This window comes from Alosa sapidissima, chromosome 22, assembly GCF_018492685.1.
Source record: "Alosa sapidissima isolate fAloSap1 chromosome 22, fAloSap1.pri, whole genome shotgun sequence".
NCBI classification, from domain to species: domain Eukaryota; kingdom Metazoa; phylum Chordata; class Actinopteri; order Clupeiformes; family Clupeidae; genus Alosa; species Alosa sapidissima.
The window spans coordinates 16,946,645-16,967,449 of record NC_055978.1 but is presented as its reverse complement, the minus strand read 5'-3'; the positions used below and the strand labels follow the sequence as shown (position 1 = coordinate 16,967,449).

Genomic DNA, 20,805 nt, shown 5'->3' with positions numbered 1-20,805 from the left:
CCGGTGAAAGGTTGCTTAATATGCTATTGTTAACGGACGGGGGCTAGGCCAGGATTATTAGATTTGCGTCTCAGTGGTCCTACATTATTGCCAGATTTATACAAAGTTGTAGCCTGACTCCGCCTGTCTACGTACTAACAGAGTTGATGTTATACAGGACGTTTGTTGAGTCACTAGATAGACAATGATGACTGTGCTTAAGAGACTACGAAGAAGCGTAGAAGAGAGTGCAAAGTTGAATTGAATAAAATGTTGCCATTACAATGTAATTGGTAGAATTTAAAAAAAAAAACATAACGGAAAAGGGATGGATGGCAGTGAATAATTGCGTTATAACATCTTGCCAATTACTTCAAAGGGGTTATGTTTTATATAATAAAGGTTACCCAAGATGGCTTTAACTCGCAGGTAGGGGGGAATTACTCCCTTTTCAGCCCGGTGACTTACTTCGTTGGGTGTCAAGCGTACTGTATATTTGGAAGAACATTTCACATACGAGCAAATATGACCGCGTGAATTTGAACAGGATGTCCATAGTGTTAACACAGGAGAGATTAAAGCTTTAAGATCCTATCCCCACAAGTCTTGTCCAGTGAGTGTTGCCATGGCTCACCACGTGGCTGTCACTGGGTGACCTTAAATTAGCTAGTGGGGAGCTACTGGGGCTCAGAGTTTTGCTGAATGAATGCTGCTCTTCGTGTGTGTGTGTGTGTGTGTGTGTGTGTGTGTGTGTCGTGACCTGTACTGTTTATATTGCTGGCTTCAGACCAGGGGTGTAATAATTGACCATTGCCTTTAATCTGTAGTCCTGGTTGTGTAGTCCAAAGGCTTCTTTATCCCCAGTAATGATGTAATTGTAAATGAACAGTGAAAGAATTATGTTTCCTTGTGATCCCTTTATAGGTGTTCTTGCACATCTGTATTGGTTGGCAGAAAAAACAAATGAGTAAAAGGATTGAAAATGAGAACACAAGGAAATATTGACAAACACTTCTCATTCTTTCAGAATCACATAATTCCTCGTACCTTGTCGTAACAACTGGTTTGTGCAAGCTCCACTGTACTTCTGTTGTTGTGGATGATGAAACCCATCACGTGGTCTTTAACCTCTTCAAGGTTATCTTGATCAAATGTTGAACTGTTTACTTCTTCCCATGATCAGATGGGCACTTGACCCCCAAAACCCGTCATGTTATCTTAACCTGTGAATGACCAGTGTTTGCTAAGCAGTTTGAAATGACGACATCAATGGCTAATCTGATTACACCTTCTCTATTTCTCTTTCTCTCTCTCTCTCTCTCTCTCTCTCTCTCTCTCTCTCTCTCTCTCTCTCTCTCTCTCTCTCTCTCTCTCTCTCTCTTTTTCTCTCGCTGCGTTACCTTCCTCACTATCTTTGGCGATGTTGGTTAACGGCCCTATTCTTTTGCGAGCAAACTCCCACAGGAGGAAAGTGTTGGTTTGGAAAGTCCCCACTCTGTGTATCCAGGGAGGGCAGGCTGTGGGGGAGGCACAGCCAGAGTCCAGCACAGTCCGGAGAGCATTGTGTATCAGTGGGCTGGATTTGTCTTTACCAGGTGGACAAAGCCGTAGCGGCCATCCTGAAATTTCAGCATTGTGCCACTGTTCAGTCAGCCCTTTAATGATCCACATGAATACAGTGGGCAGCCTCGGGGCAGCCTCGCAGCCGACGTAGCAAAATGGGCAGAGGTCATTTTCTTCTAATATACTGTATTTGTTGCCATGGAAACTGCCAACACTCTGGATGGGTTTTTTTTAAGATTCCTTTTTTCTCCTCATGTCTCTCTTTTTCTCACACCATGGCGCATCTGCATACACACATACAGAAGATACACACACACACACACACACACACACACACACACACACACACACACACACACACACACAGACACACATACACACTAACCTCCCCTGCTCCTCCCATTTGTAGAACATCCCAGCAGATTCTCCCCAATAGCTTAATATGGGCCCATCTCTGATAGATAGAGACTGAGAGAGACAAACACCGAAAGTGAAAGAGAGGAAGAAAGGAGCAGAGCTGGACAAAGGCCGAGAGTGAGACGACAAACACAAAGTGAACATTGTTAGGGAGGAGGGGAGTGAAGAATGGAAAGAAGGGAGGGAGGGAGAGAGTCGTACATGTGGCCATCAGGGCTTGTCTCTGCAAACAGACCCAACGATAAGGAGCCGTGTGCTCCTTATTAACCATTCAGCAGGGATGTCCGAGGATCCTCTCTTTCTCTCTCTTTCTCTGTCTCTCTCTCTCTGTCTCTCTCTCTTTCTCTCTCTCTGTCTCTCACACTCTCTCTCTCTCTCTCTCTCTCTGTCTCTCTCTCTTTCTCTCTCTCTCTCTCTCTCTCTCTCTCTCTCTCTCTCTCTCTCTGTTATGTAACATAGTACTCAGCCCCTGGTGTCTGGGGATGGGCCTTTGTTTTGTTTTTTTAAGCGCTGTTGACCCTCCACCTGTTGTGTAATTTTGTGTCCATGGCAACTTAAATGATTTACCTGTGAGAACACCTTAGAGGGCCAGGTGGGTGGGCTCAAAGGTGTGTCTCCTAGAACGTCTTGAACCCATCTGGCTGTTGCAGTCAGGTGTGTTGGGGCCGTCATGGGTGTTAGGGTCACCTGATGTGCCAGGTGTTGATCATTTCAAATATTTGTCCAAACAGTGCTGGGCTTGGGATTGTGGAAGATTTATGGAAGAGGGAACACCTTGTAAAGGATATCGTCATCAAGGACTCTTAAGACTGTTGAAGATACTGTAGGTTTACTGTAGGTTTTACTATCGGATGTACAACTCACAATAGGTGTTTTATTATAGGGTGTGCACGTCATAAAATGTCTTTGGGAACAAAACACGTTTATGTGTTGCCATGTTAAATAACGTGACACAGCATGGGTCATTTTCTTCACACCACTGAAAATACTATTCAAATGAGTGCAATAACTCATGAGTGGATCCAGTTGAGTTAATTTGATTGTGGGGGCTGTTCTGTATATGTATGGCAATGTTAACTGGACAAAGAAATAAAGAATATGCACAATGCATAATGCATTTTCTCCTGCATTATGGCACTGTGAACAAGAGTTAGATTTAGTTAATAATAATGGTATTTACTTAAATTAGGCACTATTACAACGTGTCTAGCATTATTTTTTTCCATTTTACTTTCCATTGTGTTGAAGTTGCGAGTGCTCTCTAACACAGAAATATGAGCCATTTTACTATTATGGATGTGATGACCAATGATGAAACAGAATGACCTCTGACCGCTTCTTTCGTGAGTCGTCTGCCTGGCCTTTGTGATATCCCCCTTCCCATTACCCTCCATCAACGCAAGGCCCAATTTGCAGCCCGTCCACCCCCCTCCACCGCGAGCGGCACACCAGAGGAGCCGCCGTCTGATTGTGGCTAAAACGCCGGAGCTAAACAAGCCCTGAATGGGAGCGGAGAGTGGCAGAGCCGCCAGCACAATGGCCCCGCTGACAGACACGTGGCCGAGCCGCCAGCCTCGCCACACCCCACCCCACCGCCTACCGCTGCCCCAGCTCCTTAGAGCGAGCGGGTCGGATTTGCATGGGCAGCGTGCGTGGGGATTATGGCGATGCAAAGCGTGCAGCGTGGCCTTCAAGATACCCGCTTTAGATAAAGAGGGAGATGGAGATTGTGTGATCAGACTTTTCCATGCAGATAGGGTTGTGCTTTGGAAAAAAAGTCAGTTGTTGTGATGTGTTAGTACAGCTACAGTTCATTGACTGGGTTACTAGTGGTGTTATGTGTAGGATTGCCACTGTTCAGGCCAGTATAAAGTATTGTGATAGAAAGCCATTGAATAATTGCTTGTTAGTTTTCTCAGCGTGAGAAAGTATTTAGTGTGCTTGACTGACCAATCTGTTGAGCATCTGGATGATGTAGTAATGGTAAACTGTGAAGTGAAGTGCATGGCTTTATGTTGGTGGGCTGGCTCCAGTGCACTCACTCTTGTTTTGGTGAAGGTACTTTGAGCTCTGATGTTGATGATTAGGGCCGGTGCCACCAAGCGTTCACTGTGACCCAAATACTGACGCCCGGCCGGTCTCATCAATCATTCATACGCATCAGTCAGCAGGTAGTGTCTGAGCCAGAAAGTCTCTCTTTCCCTTTATCTGTCTGTTCTCTCTCTCTTTCTTTCTCTCTCTCTCTCACTCTCTCACTCTCTCTCTCTCACTCTCTCCAAATACACACACACACAAGCCACTGTACAGGGGGACTATTGAGTTTACCAATCACAGTTGGTGTGATGAGAGCTTGGTCCATGACATCAGGCTGAAAGCAGCATTTTTGAATTGGGATTCACCCGTCCTTGCCAGCTGACCAAAAGCCCCAAGACGACACATGAGAGTCCGCAGGGTCATCAGGTCAAAACTCAGCCACCAGGTGCAAAGTGTAGTGCACCAAGGAACTGCTACAATAAATGAACGGCAAACATAAATGTCATTTTGAATAGAAATAAACTGTCTCCTCTGGTTTTGTTACTCCAGTGGTAGTGGTGATTTATTGTTTTTCCAATGAATTAAAGATTAAGACCACATTTGTACTGTGATCTCTAATAAATCTCTGTTAGAGTGTACTGTTTTAAGGGTTAACAGAAGGGAGTGACATATGGACACTCGTACTGTATATGTTGTGGCATTACTTCCATTTTCCTGGGGTCTCATTTGTAATGGAGTCATAACCATGAGGGAAATGGCCTTTGGTTCTCAGCCAGGCAGTATGATTTCCAACATGAACACATTTGGAGAGTAATTGATTATGCATGTGTGTGTGTGTGTGTGTGTGTGTGTGTGTGTGTGTGTGTGTCTAGTTATCTGTTGTAATCTGCTTTTGGCATGTGGGTCCACAAATGTCCATCCCTTTGAGTTTTTCACACGCATGATCTCATATGGTTTTACTGGTACTGGCACAGTGGAAGGGCACATCTGTCCGTAGTTAATAATCGAACGCTTCAGTGGAAGGCTCGCTATCCCAGGCCAGAGTTATTGACTGGGCTTCATGCTATGACACTTTGATCTTGTGTAGATATTGACTGTTTGAGCAGTTCAGTGCAAGTTGAAAGGCTTTATATAGTGTATGTTGTGTGCTTTACATTTGATTGTGGTCCAGTCTAGTTTCCTGTGTCTGTCCCTCTCTTTACTCCTCTTGCTATCTTGTCTCTGGAGCACGTTACATGTGCCATGTGAGAGGGAACACTATTTGCATGCAGGACGTGTGTTATTGTATGATCATATACGTACAGTATGTATTTGAGTATATACAAGTGTGATTTAGGCCATGTTTCCGTGTGTGTGTGTGTGTGTGTGTGTTCATTGATGTTTGGTTGTATATCCTCTGAGTTCCTCAAGTTGTGAGCTGGCCTTCCTCAGATGATCACCCCCTAGTGTTATCTGTCTGTGATTGTGTGTGTGTGTGTGTGTGTGTGTGTGTGTGTGTGTGTGTGTGTGTGTGTGTGCGCGCGTTTTGCTTGTGAGGATCTGAGTGGGTGTTTGATCTCCATAGGGATTCCTGAGCGTAGGCCACTGCTTCCTGGCTTGCTGGCCAAACACACACTGTCTCTCCTGGCCTCTGGCCAGCGTGGGCCCCCAGCCATCACAGCTAGGCCACTAAAAAGCCTGCAGCTCTCAGCACAATCTCCAGCCCCTCAAGGCGGCCTCCCCTCAGGCCTTTTGTCCAGCGCTCCTCCCCTCTCCCTCCTCAGACAGCGGTATAATGATTCGCCTTTAATGGGATAGTGTGGGAAACCGGAACTAATATATTTGTCGCATCTCAAGTGTTGGAGTTGTCTGCCAGGCCACTGTTAGCGCTGCCAAACGCAGGGAGCCATCCCACGCTCTCTATGAGGTTTTTATTGGCTCCGATTCAAGATGGTGCCCACATGTAGCTGCAATGGGGTTTTTCTACACTTTTATAAAGAGGTCATGAAATGAGTAGCTCTTGAAAGAGAATGTTTTCTTTGCATTGTGAAATGTTGTCTTTCGATCTGTTGTTGAAGACCTAAGAGACTTGAAGTTAGCCAGTTATCCATAAGAAGTTGCCCATTTTTGCCTGTTTCATACAGTGTACAGAGGAACTTTTGACATATAGTGCTATTGTTGTAGAAAAATACCTGTTTTCAGATATAAAGGCCACCAAAGTTCAGCACCCTGAATAACAGAAGTTTCCCAATCCTGAATCAACTGCCACAGTTGACATCTAGATCAATTATTTAATGGAATCGGGTTGAGTTACGCTGTTACTTCCTAATCCTGAAGACTTGAATGATGTTGGCTTAATACAAGACTGTGATCTGTCTTTAGTCTTGACATCCACAGTGGGGTTCATGTCTAACGGTGTGGCCAAATATCAACATTGATGGTTGTAGGTCTGCGCTAAGAGGCTAATCGTGGCTGGATTTGTCAAGCTTTGTTGTTGTCGTAGGTGGGGGATTTTTTTTTTTCATCGTCTCCTAAAGCTCGGTCTCATCCACCTGCTAACTGCCTACTCCGTCTGACGGCGCAAGGCTAATTTTAGCTTTGACACTGGACCACTTCCCCGTGCCACCAGGAGGGAAATTGATTCTCAATGTGAATGAATGGCTTCTGTTCAATCATTAACTAGACATTGACAAAAGTGGCCTTGCCTGTTCTCACCTAAGGCTGACCTAAGCTTGCACCAATGGACACATGCATTTGGGGAACAATGTGATCCATTTAAAGATGTTTGCTAATGAGGCCGTCTTCATAAAGTCTGTGGAATGAAGCCACAGCAAACTACTACAGAATGCAGCAAAGCTAAACAAGGGAAGGGAAGTTGCACAGACAGATACTTCTTACTTCTTGTGTATCACCTACCGATATTCTATTTTAGATTCACACAGGACAAATATTACAATGTTTATTTGTTTTGTTTGTCCATCTCTGTGTTTGCTTTGGCCTCTGTGCCAAAAATCGATCGCACAGATGGCACACACACACACACACACACACAGTACCTATAAGAACAACCATCATACACTGCTTGCTGCCATCAATCATCAACACTGTGCCTTATACAGTACATGTTCCATTATGCTTTTCCACGTTTCAGGCAGCTGCTGAACAACGAACAAATGACTGAGGTAGTAGTTTAGTGGTTCTGATTGGTGGTGTTCTATTGGTTAGGAATCTGGTCATCCAAATGGAACACCTGAAGCTTCCTGTCCCTGTAGTAATTTCACTGTAACTCGCTCGGGATAAGAGTGTCAGTCCAATGAAGAAGAATGAGTAATGTATAAAACACCAATGCCAAACACTAACTTTGCTGCTCCATCCACTAGAGATCGTGTTGATCCTGGACATTGTCAGTGTGTTTGTAGCCAGTTTTCCATTCCCCTGCTGGCCCAAGCCTTTAGCCACCTGAATCCTCACAGTCAACAGTGAAAGTGCTGGAACATGAAGTCAATGATACTTTGTTTACTTTGGCACTGTTACACAAGTCTTAATACTTAATGGTTAAAGAAACCCTCTTTACTAACTCCTCCGTTGGTTGTTGAGGCAGTCTGTTTCTATGTGTCTTGAATAGCTGTTTTGAAAGTGTACTAGGACCCTAAGGGCCCTGCCATGTGCTGCTATCGTAGCTGTGCATCAGGGCTGTCCGTACATTAGATCTTTCTCTCAGCTCAACTGTAAGTGTGGGTGGATCTATTTTTTTACTGAAGGGAGTTGTAACTGTCGATGGAAATTCCGGCATTCAGTTTTTATGAAACTACTTACAAGCAGGCTTTCTTGATTGAATTACATGCTCATTATTAGATTTGGAATGTGAGATATTTTTTTAAAAAAAGGCAGGGGTCCCATTCTTTTTATTCAAAATGCTCAATTCAGTCAAATATGAATAACAATAGTTTGCATAATTGCCTAGATGGGCTCGACTGGAATTTGCACTCTGCTGGCGTCCGTGTTCCACAGAATCTTTTTCTTTTTTTGTGCTTTGCAGACCTGATTAGCATTCTAGGTATGGTTTCATATGAGTAGAGATGATCAGCATATCTGCTGCCTTTTTACACATTTGTGTTCTGGTCATGAAATAGTGTTCTATGTTACTTTTGGTTGTGTATAGTCACAACCACTGTTTACAGACTCTTCATTGTACTGTGGTTTAGCATGTTAGCAACGAGATTAGCAACGAGAAGAGGACTAGGCTCCTGGGCATCACCTACAATTGTTTGCATTAACAGCAGTTATATCAGTTGACATTCCCTTCAGTGTATTGGCTATGGTCAGCCTCTTCCCAGTTGTCTTTCATTCCTAAACTGACTTTAGATACAGAGGAGATATAGAGAAGAATACTTTGTAGGTTTACATGTTTTACATACTTGGAATATATTAGATCCTTGGTGTCATGGTTGCTAGTACCAACCCACCATAGTACAGTCAGGGCTTAGTCCCCTCAGAGTTATCCAATAGGTGTTCAACCCACCCCTGGGGAATAGGTATCCTGGCGATGTTGTTATGGTGACGGGGCCTCGAGTGGTGCAGTGGGAGAGTGAGATTTCCTATTTTAAAGATGGGGAGTGGGCGGTGGGGTGGGCATGGGAAAAGTAATCAGAGAGCTTGACTGTACATACGGTGATTCAGTGGTGCTACTTATAACTGCTTGTTCAGCCCACACACACACGCACACACACACACACACACACACACACACACACACACACACACACACACACACACACACACAAATATTCACGTACACAGTTTCTGTCTTTTCTCTCTCTTTCTCTCACTCACTCACTCACTCACTCACTCACACATACCCACACACACCCATACATACATGTGTGTGCATGCCTAATGGATTGCTTCTGACGTTCCCTTGTGTTGCAGGCATTTCATTTAAGAATATCTTTTTATTAGTTGGAGGTGTTTCGCAAATCCCCCCGGTGGCTTTTCAGAGGGAGTTCCTTTTCTAATTATCTTTTAATCGCCATATGGATCACTGGTGGCCTGGGATCCCGAGTTCTCTCTGAGAGTGCTCTTACCTTGCCGTGCCTCCACGTGACTAGCCCTGAAAACCTATAACCCTTTGCAAGAGTGTCGGCACGTTTGAGTTACACTCGTCTTCCACCTCAAAATGGGATTTTTTTTTCACTGCTTAACATCTCCAAATTCTCTGTAACAGTGTAGGTGGTACTGTACGCTGCATGAAATCTAAGTTTAAGCATATTACATCATAATCCTCTTTTGTAATTAGTCCCATAATTTTAATTTATAATCTGGAAAAGAAAACTCTGAACTTTAGACCAGTATGTCTGATGTAAAAATGCTTTTAGGAACACTAGTGTAGATCTCTACTCAAGTGGACCAGTGTTGTGGTTTGGTAAGCTTCTATGCTCCTGTCGGCACCTGAGAGCATGTATCTAAACCAGTTAAGCAAACAGCGCAACCACAGGACACAGCATGTGACTCGCTACCTCCGGTTTAACAGTACATCCCTTCATTTCTGGAAAAGCACTCTGCTAATCGGTTAACCGGCGGCACTGGTCCCAGTGCAGTTTGAACTTGGGGACGTGGACTGGAGGCTGGCATGACCTTGTGTTTTTGGCTGAAGTCGGGGGTGCAGATTAAACCACGATTAGATGTACTGTACGCCTAGCTCCACTACTTTATTTACGTTGACTGACACGCACATTGATACGCATGCGATTATTTGGTACCCACTGGGTCGCAGGTGCGACAGTCTACCTAATTGGCTCCATTGTAACTCTCCACTGCTTGTTGTTCGAACTCTGTGGAAAGACAATTTGCATCCAACACCTGGTGCCCAAGTAGGGAACAAAGTGGCTAGAACAACTAGGGTACACTATCAAAGACAAAGTGGCCTCGCTTGAGAATAATTAAAATCTTTTGAAGTGTTATTTTATGTGTCCCTGGTGTGTAGTCTAAGAAGTTGTTCACATTAGATTATCTGTTAATTGTTCCTGTAAATCAATGACTTGTTCACCTTTAAGTGTTTTGTACCCGTCAGCCTAAGATGCTTAAAACTCCTGGATGATGCAACATGTATTCCCTGGTATTCATGACACATACTGTAGGTACTCTGGCATCTGGCCAGGACCCAAATATTATGTTATTTTTAGAGTGTGACCCTGATTCCAAAGATAGGATCTGATCAGCCTCGAGGCCTGTGTATTCCTCTCACAGTCTGAGCTGTGTTCACTCTCTTCACCTCATGCAGATTGCCGGGTTTGATTCCACCATCCACCATTCCAAACGTTGTTAACCTCTCCTATCAGGCCTTTCTAATCTAATTCTAACAGGCCTGCTGTTGGTGATGGGTGTTGGTGAGGTGAACCTAGGTTTGGTTAAGGTCGTGAACCTATTTGTAGGCTATAAAGCTTGGAAAGCTATTATCTTGGTTGCCTTGAGGTCTTGTAGAAATTATAGTTAGGAGGTAACATTAGTGGATGGCACCGTTTGAACCCTTGGGAAGTGGAAGTTTGTCCCATTTTTGTCAGGAAGATGGTATACAGGGAGTAGAGGGCATCTTTCTAATAGAATATTGCAATTCCTTTCGCCTTACCCAGTCTTTCTCATTCAGAACAGTGAAGATGATGAACTGTACAGTGTGTAGGTAAAGCTATAGTGGTTTAAGTTAGCTTGGTGAGTTTATTGCGTGTTGCATTAATGTGTTTCTTTACAGTTCGTTCACTGGAAAATACTTAAGTAGGATTTGTATGGACCCTTTCAAGAGAGTTCCATTATCAGCATCATAGTTGGCCCCACAAGACTTCCTTTTTAACATTCCATATGTTATCTTAATGCAGAGGAAGTAGATTGGGGCCCAAATAGAACGTTCAAGCATTGTTTTTGTTTACCTTGTTGAAAGGGTCCATTTCTACTCTTCTCTGCTCCTCCTATCTTGCATCACACAGGTCATTGTTTTGTTGTGGTGTTTGGACATGCCTGTCCACTGCATTATGGCATACAAGTCACAAATCTTTTAGTTCAAAAGATTCGGAGATGAACTCCTATAGATCTTGGAATAGTAATGAAAGTGTTGGTGATTATTTTCACACATTGGGGGGGGGGGGGGCAGGCCATAGAGAATTGTGAGAGAATAGAGAAGAGAGAGACAGTGACTCAGGCTACAGTCAAAAGACACTAGATTCATCATGCTCATATATTCACCACAGCCACTTGACTCTCTGAGGTACCAGTGAGATGAAGGCTGTAATGGTGTTTATGAAAGGTCACTGCAGGCCTATTTTGTATTTCAGAAATCATTGCCAAGAGTGGTTGTGCTATGATAGCTGCGAAAAGGAGATTCCATTGTAGCTTCCTTTATTTGTGTCTTTTTTGGGAAAATTCCTTCTACAAGAAATGTTTGGTTTATGTACAATAGTTACAAATTCAGCATTACTGATGCTGTGGAATGATGCTGTCTTAAGATGTTGGATAGCAGTGTAACACTGCTTTTAGGCTTCATAATACAACTAACACACATATTTTTGCTTTTTACAGGTACAACCTCTAGGGTGTCTTAAAATTGGTTTGGATTTGAATTAAAATTGTTCCTTTATTTTTTGTGTTTCCTCCCAAAGGTGATTGTTTGCCGTGACCTCCATGATGAACGGGTACTCTGCTCCCACTTACCCCTCTAGTGGGTTTGGCTCACACTCCTCCCAGCTAAAGTGAGTATCTTACCAGCTCAATGCAGCTTAAAATACATGTGAATAACCTTTAAGTTTCTAAGGTATTATTGGCATTGCTTGTGTGTGAAACATCTCTGGTCTGAATCAGCCAATGGCAGTCAGTGTTTGTGTCCAAATTAGTATTTGGTCATTGAATCTCTAGTCTTCCTCTCTGTGTGTGTGTGTGTGTGTGTGTGTGTGTGTGTTTGAGGGATGGACTGTGTGAGGGGGAGTTAAGTATTGTAGCATCAAAGTCACAAAAGCTTGTTTTCTGAGCTTATATTAATAATGATAGATAGATACTTTATTAATCCTGATAGATAGATAGATACTTTATTAATCCCGTGGAAATGTTGGCATCCACATTCACAACAATAAAAAAAACAATACTTTGTCCGTGATGAAAGTCAATTCCCTTCAGGGAGTCTTCAAGTGAGAAGTCAATCTGTTATGACCGAGGGTAGGTGTCTGATTTGATTTGGCATTCCATGAGGGCCCCCCATAGAGAGTGTTAGACATAAACAAATCAAATGTTTTATCAACAGTATTCACACCAATCCTTTAACCCCTGCAAAACCACTGACCTTACTCCTTCAGCTTGGCTTGTGTCTCGGGGGGGGAAATTGATCCAGTTACTTAATTGCTGTGTCCTTTTCCCAGGCTCAGGCCATAATTCTATTTGCCTCATAAATTGATTTCCGTGCAACTCGTCAGTGCATCTGAGGTCTGGTTGACCAAGCAATTGTTGTCAGAGTTTTTGCCCTGAAGGGAAGGTGAAGAGTTGTGAACAAAATCACACTCTCTTGAACATATCAAGAAAGAGTTCTTTACACTTTGTACCTCTAGGTCTACTTTGTTCCTCTTATTAATTTCCTTTTTTGGTTAAGTAAAAAAAAATGTTTTACTGTCATGCATGTATTTATTGCGTTTAAGAGTTACTTTTAGGTCAGGAGTGGAGTATTAGTCAGAAAAAGACTGTTATTCAGTTTTATGTTGAAGGTCTATTTATAGTCACCTGTATACGTGGTGTCATTAAAAAATAAAGCTGTTCACTCCTGAAGACTACAGGTATTGTTTGTTTGTGCCAATTGGTTTCTGGCCCTGAATATGCCACCATATTAATTGGTTCCATCCATTATTTATCCTCACCCCATTAAAATGCACTATGAAGTCATGGCCTATCAAATGACCGGTAAATTCATCAATGCCAAACGTCCAGTGAGTCTGTCAGTGATATCGGAGCTGCGGTGGTGCCAAAGAGCATTCATCTGCTTCAGACACAGCAGTAAACACACGACAATAGGAAACAAGCGCACTTGGATTGCACCTTATCTTTCAAGCTGACTGACTCTCTCTCTCTCTCTCTCTCTCTCTCTCTCTCTCTCTCTCTCTCTCTCTCTCTCTCTCTCTCTCCCTTCTCATCTTTTTCTATTCTCATTATTCTTTCTTTCTCTGCATTTTGCCCATTCTCCTTTTGTCATTCTGTCTGTATGTCGGTCTGTCTTTCATCCTATATTTGTCTTGACCTTGTTTCTCTTTTCCTCTCTCTCTCTATCTTTACACTTCTACCTTTCTGTCACCCTTCTCTGACTCCCTCCTCCCCTCCCCTCTCTGTTTCCCTTTTTCCATCCCATTTATCTCTCCCGCACCTCATCCCTCTCCTCTCTCCTTTCTCTCTCCATCCTCTCCTCTCTTCATCTCTCCTCTCGTCCCTCTCCAGCGGCCATGGTTCCCACTCCCCTGAGCTGCCACAGAGGAATGCCACCAAGTCCAGTGCTAAGGCTCTTTATGGTGAGTGGCTGCACAAGCACAAGCACATGCTTCCCGTGTCCTATATGCTGCCCCATCCAACATGACCTTCAGAAACCGAACATAATGTCATCATCTATATCTACATGCAGTACAGTATGTCTCTGTATACTATCTCTATATCTCAGCCCTTAACATACTGTAGATACATACATACATACATACATACATACATACATACATACATACATACATACATACATACATACATACATACATACATTTGTACGTGTAATGTGTAAATTAGGGGTGTTTTATTGCATTACCTTCTACCAAGAATGTTATAGATTGTATTAATATATTGTTCAGATATTGATAGTCCATATTGATATGGCTATCAGTATTGAGTGATGAAAATGATTGCAGAATGCAGGGCTGTTTGCATTTTGGATTCTGAGGGTATCTTGATGTTGACTGAATTCGGGTGTGTACGTATACGGCACATTGTGTCTCCCTCTGTCAGTGGGAGAAATGTACTGACTGTTCTTCAGACACTGCAGCCTCTCACATGAGCATTCAGACCACATCCATCATCACAGAGCATGAAGAGGCATAAATGGGCTGGATGAATCTGTATTAATCCTCGGTGTGCACTCCTGTGTGTGTATGGATGTGTGTCTCTGTATAGTGTTTAGTGTATAGTGTATGTATCCTGCAGATGTGTTATGTGTTTTGTGTGTGTGTGTGTGTGTGTGCGTGTGTGTTATATGTGTTTGTGTGTGATTTATAGTGTATGCAGTGTTTCCCACAGTATTGAATTCCATTTGTGGGGGTTGGTTTGCAGAATTAACTTGAATACAACAGTTTTAACAAATTAGTACAGCGTGGTTATGATGCTAACCAGATTTAAGCACAATTTAGTACAACCTGGAAAATCATTGTGTGGTGGTCAATATTGATATTGTGGTGGGCCGCCACAAATAAGTCAATGTATGGGAAACACTGGTATGTGTTCACTTGCATGTCTGTCTGTATGTTGTCTTTGCAGTATGTTTGTGTTTGTGTTTGTATGTGGATATGAGTGAGAGCTATAGAGGCTGTTGGAACTGGACTCAGGTGTTGCCCAGCCTTATCTCTGGACCACAGCCTCACCCCCGCACCCCACATATATCACACCCCTCACATAGCCAGCCAATCAGCTGTGAGCCACCACACGCTTGTCGCATGTCCGCCCATCTATAATTGGTCCCCTATTTCATGAAGCCCCAGAAGAAAGGGAACAAGGGAGAGCAGAAACTGAAGGGAGGCTCAAGGACTAACGGATGCGCTGCCACCGCCGCGCTCAGCTGGCTGGACCCCCCTGTGACACACACTCGCTCACTCGCTCGCTCGCCGGCTCCATCACCCCGACCGCCACCGCCCGACAGGCTCTTGTTATTGAAGTCGTTTATCACCATGGTAACGTGTTAAGGAGATTTCTCATGTGCGCTCTGCCTCCTCATGTGTGTGCTCTACGCATCCCCTCCCAAGACTGTACACTCAGTTCCTTTTCATTGTTGCCATACCCCCCCCCCACCCACCCACCCACCCTCATCGTATAGACTGCAGAGGCATGCTCTTTTTCAGCCCCACCTCCCTATCACACTCGCATCAACCCCACGGCAAAGCAGCGGCATTGGTGGAATGTCTCGCAGTGGGCAGGTCTAAACCTGCCAGTGTCCAATCGCTGTGTCCAAGCTGGCCCTACTGCTGCAGTAAGGAGGAGTTGCAGTTGCAGCCGTGATTCCTCCTGTAGATTGCCTGCCTGCCTGCCTGCCTGCGGGGTCCTCAGCTGTGGCTGTGGTTTGTTCCATCCTACCCTGTGGGCGTCCTGTGCCATGTCTATGGGGAAAGGCTGACACCTTCCAGGGGGGCCAGCTGTGGCCTGTCGGTGTCTGTGGTGCTAAGTCTGACCCACACACTGCTTGGCCTTTGCCTGTGTGTGTGTGTGTGTGTGTGTGTGTGTGTGTGTGTGTGTGTGTGTTAATGGGCAATAGAGGAGTACGAAAGAATGGAAGGGAGCAGTTGTTTGGCTCATCTTGTTGCCACTCCTGGGATTCTTGTGACAGATGGAGAAGTTGACGTAGACGGGTTCTTAATTGCCCTGTCAAGCTGTCTGACTACATTATTTCATTATTTACCTGTTACCTTTGTGGAAATACCATTGGATAACAGACCAGAAGAAAGCAATCTTTAGTCTCTTTCTCACATATCTTTGGTGATATACAGCTCTGGAAACTCCACTGCACATTTTTCTGTTGTCATCCTACGGTTGACATTTGAGTTGACAGAATGAGTTGACAGTTATGTTCAAATTTGCAATGGTCTCTTAATTTTGAATATGACTGTCAACTCATTAGAATGTCATTCAGCAACTGTAGGATGACATGAGAAAAATGTGCAGTGGTCTCTTCAAAATAAATACGCAAATCAATGCATGAGAATAAACCATATATGACTGTAGATCATGTTAATGAATAATCTGAATATAATATGAATGTTTCAGGTCCTTGAGGACATGCATTAATATTTGAAGAGGAATGGCATGTACCTGCATAGTTTAGCACGTAGTTATATCAAACATAATTTTTCAGCGTCCTAGAAAATATTATCAAGCTTTTGAATTTGGGCTATGAGTGATAGCCAGTGCAGACACCATTATCCAAACTTTACCAACAGATAAATATTTCTCCGAGTGGATTCTTTTCTCTTATGACCTCTCAGTCATCCATGTCTCCACTCTTTTTGTTTTCCCTCTCCATTCATCACTCGGTTTCTCTCCCTTTGCTTATCGCACGAGCAGGAACAGATGGACTGTACTTTTTCCGCACATCTGCCAAACACAGAAAGAAAGGTATCAGGCTTGGAACCGAGCTGGGTTCCAGCACTGTGTGCTGTGTGCTACTGCCCCTCTGCAAAACCAAAACAAGTTCAGATACTCCACCTTAGTGTCCGCCTTTCAGTGGCCCAAGGTCTGGACTGGACAAAGACTGACCCCAATTCTCCTGGCAGTAGCTTGCTGGCCATTTTATTGGCAATTCCTATTCTTCTGGTGGTTGATAAAATTACATGATTACATTTTATTGTAATAAATATATTTTTGGAATTAATGTTACATTTAAATTGAGTTATTATAGAGCATTGCTTGTTATTGGTTTTGCAGACTTAAGGCCTACTCACAAAAAGGTTGATAGTTGCACGTATAGTTTCCTTACTCTATAGCATCCTCCTCCTTTCCTAGAGTGGGATTTTGAGTGTGACTTGAACTTTGCATGTGCTTTACACTCAATATCAGTACTGACATACAGTTGGTATTGTAACTGAAGCCTCAGAATAGCATTTCCAAAAAGCATTGTTGTGCAGTGACCATCATTAAACGAGTTTGTCAGTCATTTTGAGTACATTCCTTCTTTTGTTATGATGGTCAGAAGACAAACATGCTTTTTGGAAATGCAAACCTGGGGAGAATAAAACAAAATAAAAAAAAATAATAATTGAAGGCTAAAAGCACCAAACACCTGTACAAACCTTCTTATATGGTAGAAAAAAAAATGTCATGACTGATGATCTTCCACATTTTCTTTTATGATGTCTGCAGAAGTCTGCCATCATATAACTACCATTCGATTTGATTATGAGTTGTTTGCAGTTCGTTGGACGGCATTGTTTGCTCTCTGGGTGTTTCTGGTCTGGACTCTGTTTGCCCTTGATTTGAATATACCGTTGTTTCTTTATAAGTGTTAACAATGACATTACTTTTGCTCTGGGTTAGTAGGCCAGGGAAAGAATTGTTTGTTTAAGAAAATCTTCTGTGCGGCTTTGAAATCTACCGTGTCGTGTGTGTGTGTGTGTTTGTGTGACTCTTGTGTTGTGATGTGCTCTGTCTTTCAGAACAGAGGAAGAACTACACAAAGAACAGTATTAACAGCATGACGGACACATCACAGTACCATGTGGAGGTGAGCACCACACCAACAGGTCTCTCACTACGATCCAACTCCGTCTAGTCCAGTATCTAGTCCAGAAACAGTATCTTGAGGAATGAGGATTTGAACAAATGACCGTGTGAAAACCTGACCTGCGCATCAACACTTGTCTGTATCTGCACCCGCCAAATTCTAACTCCTCCTATAGTTTCCTCTGGACATGGCTTTGCTTGGGTCCCTGGCTGTCTTTTTGTTGTTGTTTGGAACATTATGGTACCACTGGGGCCAGTGATTGGAAAGTAATTTGTTGTGGTCTTAAAATACACAGGATGTTGTTTAGTACATCATGTTTGGTTTGGTTTTCCCCTGTTTACAGCTGTTGTGTAATGTTGTGAATGTCTAACTGAATAGACTGGACCTTCACGAAACAAGCAGGTCATCAATTATGTTTTTTTCCCCACTGTCAGAGCTTATATTTCATATGACAGCTGCACCCTTGTGATATTGTAGCTTCTCTACTTAAAGATCGTGATAATTTTTTTTATACACAAATAGTTAAAATGGTGAGCAAAAGCTCACTGACATTTTGCATTGTGTAGACTAAACTTTAGTTTAGAGACCGGTGTCTATAAGCATATACTGTATGCTTACATCATTTATCTTAGGAGTGTTCATGATCTGTTGTAAAAGTAACCTGTTATACCTGGAGGTAGCCTATAATGACAATGTATCATGGGTAATTTAACATAATCACCTGACATCCTCTGTGACAGCACCTGACCACATTTGTGATGGACCGTAAAGAGGCCATGATCACCATCGAGGATGGGATCCGCAAGCTGCGTCTGCTGGACGCCAAAGGGAAGGTGTGGACCCAGGACATGGTTCTCCAGGTGGACGAGAAGGCCGTCAGCCTCATCGATGCGGAGACCAAGGTGAACCTCTGCCCAATGGGGGTTGGATGCTAAGCTGCTGAAACAAGGTTGAATGGCATCCTGAGGCCTGGCAGTTGTTTGAATCTGTCTCATGTTCCATCTTAAAGGAAAATGACGGCGATTTTTCACATAGATCTTTGTTTCTCGAGGTCACCCAGTACTGTCGGTACGAAAGAAAACGAAAACAATCGGTTCTACCTAGCTCGACTTGCTACAGCTAGAGCTGCCAGTGCTACACTCTGGAGGCATGAACCGGGGGGCTCATGAACATGCCCCCAGAGTGTAGCACTGTAGCTGCCTGTTTTCGTTTTCTTTCGTACCGATCGGTGCACGATCGGTGGCCTCAATAAACAGAGATATATGTGAAAAATCGCCGGAATTCTCCTTTAATATTTTCCAGCTTCTCATTTACAGGTGGACACAGATTGGCAGTTTCATATTCAAACGGACTCACAGGACAGATGGAACTGATAATTTGAAGTGCTCTCCAAGTTGAGCCAAGCATCATTGTGAACGTGTTAAATATTCTGACACACACACTAGAGATGAAACTAAAATACAAATATTTGAAGTGCTGCCGAAGATGTGCCAAGTATCATTATTAAAGCGGTGGTTGAAAAAAAATACCAATGGTTGAACAAAGGCAGGCTTTCATAGTTGATATGAATTCTCAGTTTTCCAGCCATGTTTTTCCCAGATCACTCTTCACCTTGGCTAATGCTGTGTTAAATCTGGACACACTCATCAGCTCTCTCTTTCATTCCACTATTTGCACCCTCTAATTAAAGAGCTGTGTTCTAAGTCATTCCGTGTTCTCAGCGGCTCTGTCTTACTGTCTAAAGCTGCATAAACATGGCCAGTGATCCGCTCGGCGCCTCACAAGTTGAAAATATTTTAACTTAGTTGTGCAACATTTTATGTCACTAATGGTTATTTCAGCTGTATTCACTGAAGTACAATAGCATTCAGTGGTCTCTCTTCGCTAGTCTCTTCTGTCTGTATCTTTTATGAATAGGCTTTGCTAACTTGACACTTACTCTTTCTTTGCACCTATGGACCCTTTCAAGAGAGTTCCATTATCAGCATCATAGTTGGCCCCACAAGGCTTCCTTTTTAACATTCCATATGTTATCTTAATGCAGAGGAAGTAGATTGGGGCCCAAATAGAACGTTCAAGCATTGTTTTTGTTTTTATTGTTGAAAGGGTCTATATTGACCCTTTCAAGAGAGTTCCATTATCAGCATCATAGTTGGCCCCACAAGACTTCCTTTTTAACATTCCATATGTTATCTTAATGCAGAGGAAGTAGATTGGGGCCCAAATAGAACGTTCAAGCATTGTTTTTGTTTACCTTGTTGAAAGGGTCTATACATAATGTTTTCTTATCCTATTTTAATGTCCTATATATGTTGTCTGGTGTTTAATATGCCCCTCCCCCCCCCCCCCCCCCCCCTGCCATTTATCATCATGTCCTATATACACAATGTTGTCCTATATACTTAATATGCTGATGTTTAACTTCCCCTCTCTCTCTCTCTCTCTGGAAACATTTTCAGAACGAGCTTGAAAACTTCCCCATTAGCACCATCCAGCACTGCCAGGCAGTGATGAGCGCCTGCAGCTACGACTCCATCCTGGCCCTGGTGTGCAAGGAGTCCGGCCAGGGCAAGCCCGACCTGCACCTCTTCCAGTGCGACGACATAAAGGTGAGCCTGGGCTGCAGCAGAGGCCTGGAACACACTCTGACGAGACTTTTAAACTGTACAAACTACATAAATATATATTTTTAAAAGCGAGAGAGAGAGAGAGAGAGAGATGGGGAGGGAACGGGAAAAGACCAAGGGTTGAAATCGAACCCACGTCCCCATGGGCACTCAGACCGCTTGCATCACAGCGCCCCCTGACTGCCTTTTAAAGCCCTTTATTTTAAAATCGAATGCATTTAAAATTTGAGGATCATTGAAATAACTACTTCACTAGTTGAAACCTAACCACCCACACACATTTATAGAAATAAATCCCTTGTTCACACACCATTATTTACTGAACACAGCCACATTCCCAGTCTGCTGGTGGTGAGAGTGTACGCTACACTGCCACTATTCTTACTCAGAGGAGGGGGAGAGGCTCAGATCAGCAGGATTTGTGCTCTGCTACTTTAACACCACCTATGGGAGTACAGGAAGATTGCAGTGTAGACCTCTAAATGTACCAGAATGATCAAATGTAAAATGTCCATGTAGCATGGAAAACACAGGAAAAAAACATCCCTGTTTGTCCAGTTCTACCACCCATATTTATTGCATGCACCTCAGAGTTACTACAATGCCAGTTGAGATGTCATGATATGAAGTTGTTATGCAAAAGATAGATAGATAGATAGATAGATAGATACATACATACATTACATTACATTACATTACATTACATTACATACATAAATTCAT

The 20,805-nt window shown here is 43.2% G+C and overlaps 1 protein-coding gene across 6 annotated transcripts in view; it reads left to right on the top strand.

Annotated features, from left to right (window-relative positions):
- eps8a (epidermal growth factor receptor pathway substrate 8a) overlaps positions 1–20,805 on the top strand; it is a 60,464-nt gene that overhangs the window by 22,261 nt on the left and 17,398 nt on the right. For all 6 annotated transcript variants that reach the window (XM_042078386.1, XM_042078389.1, XM_042078388.1 and 3 more), the window contains exons 2-6: positions 11,619–11,708; positions 13,429–13,499; positions 17,388–17,455; positions 18,196–18,357; positions 19,915–20,064. In XM_042078386.1, the coding sequence (XP_041934320.1) occupies positions 11,641–11,708; positions 13,429–13,499; positions 17,388–17,455; positions 18,196–18,357; positions 19,915–20,064 (519 nt within the window). In that variant the 5' untranslated portion in view covers positions 11,619–11,640. The remainder of the gene's footprint in view (positions 1–11,618; positions 11,709–13,428; positions 13,500–17,387; positions 17,456–18,195; positions 18,358–19,914; positions 20,065–20,805) is intronic.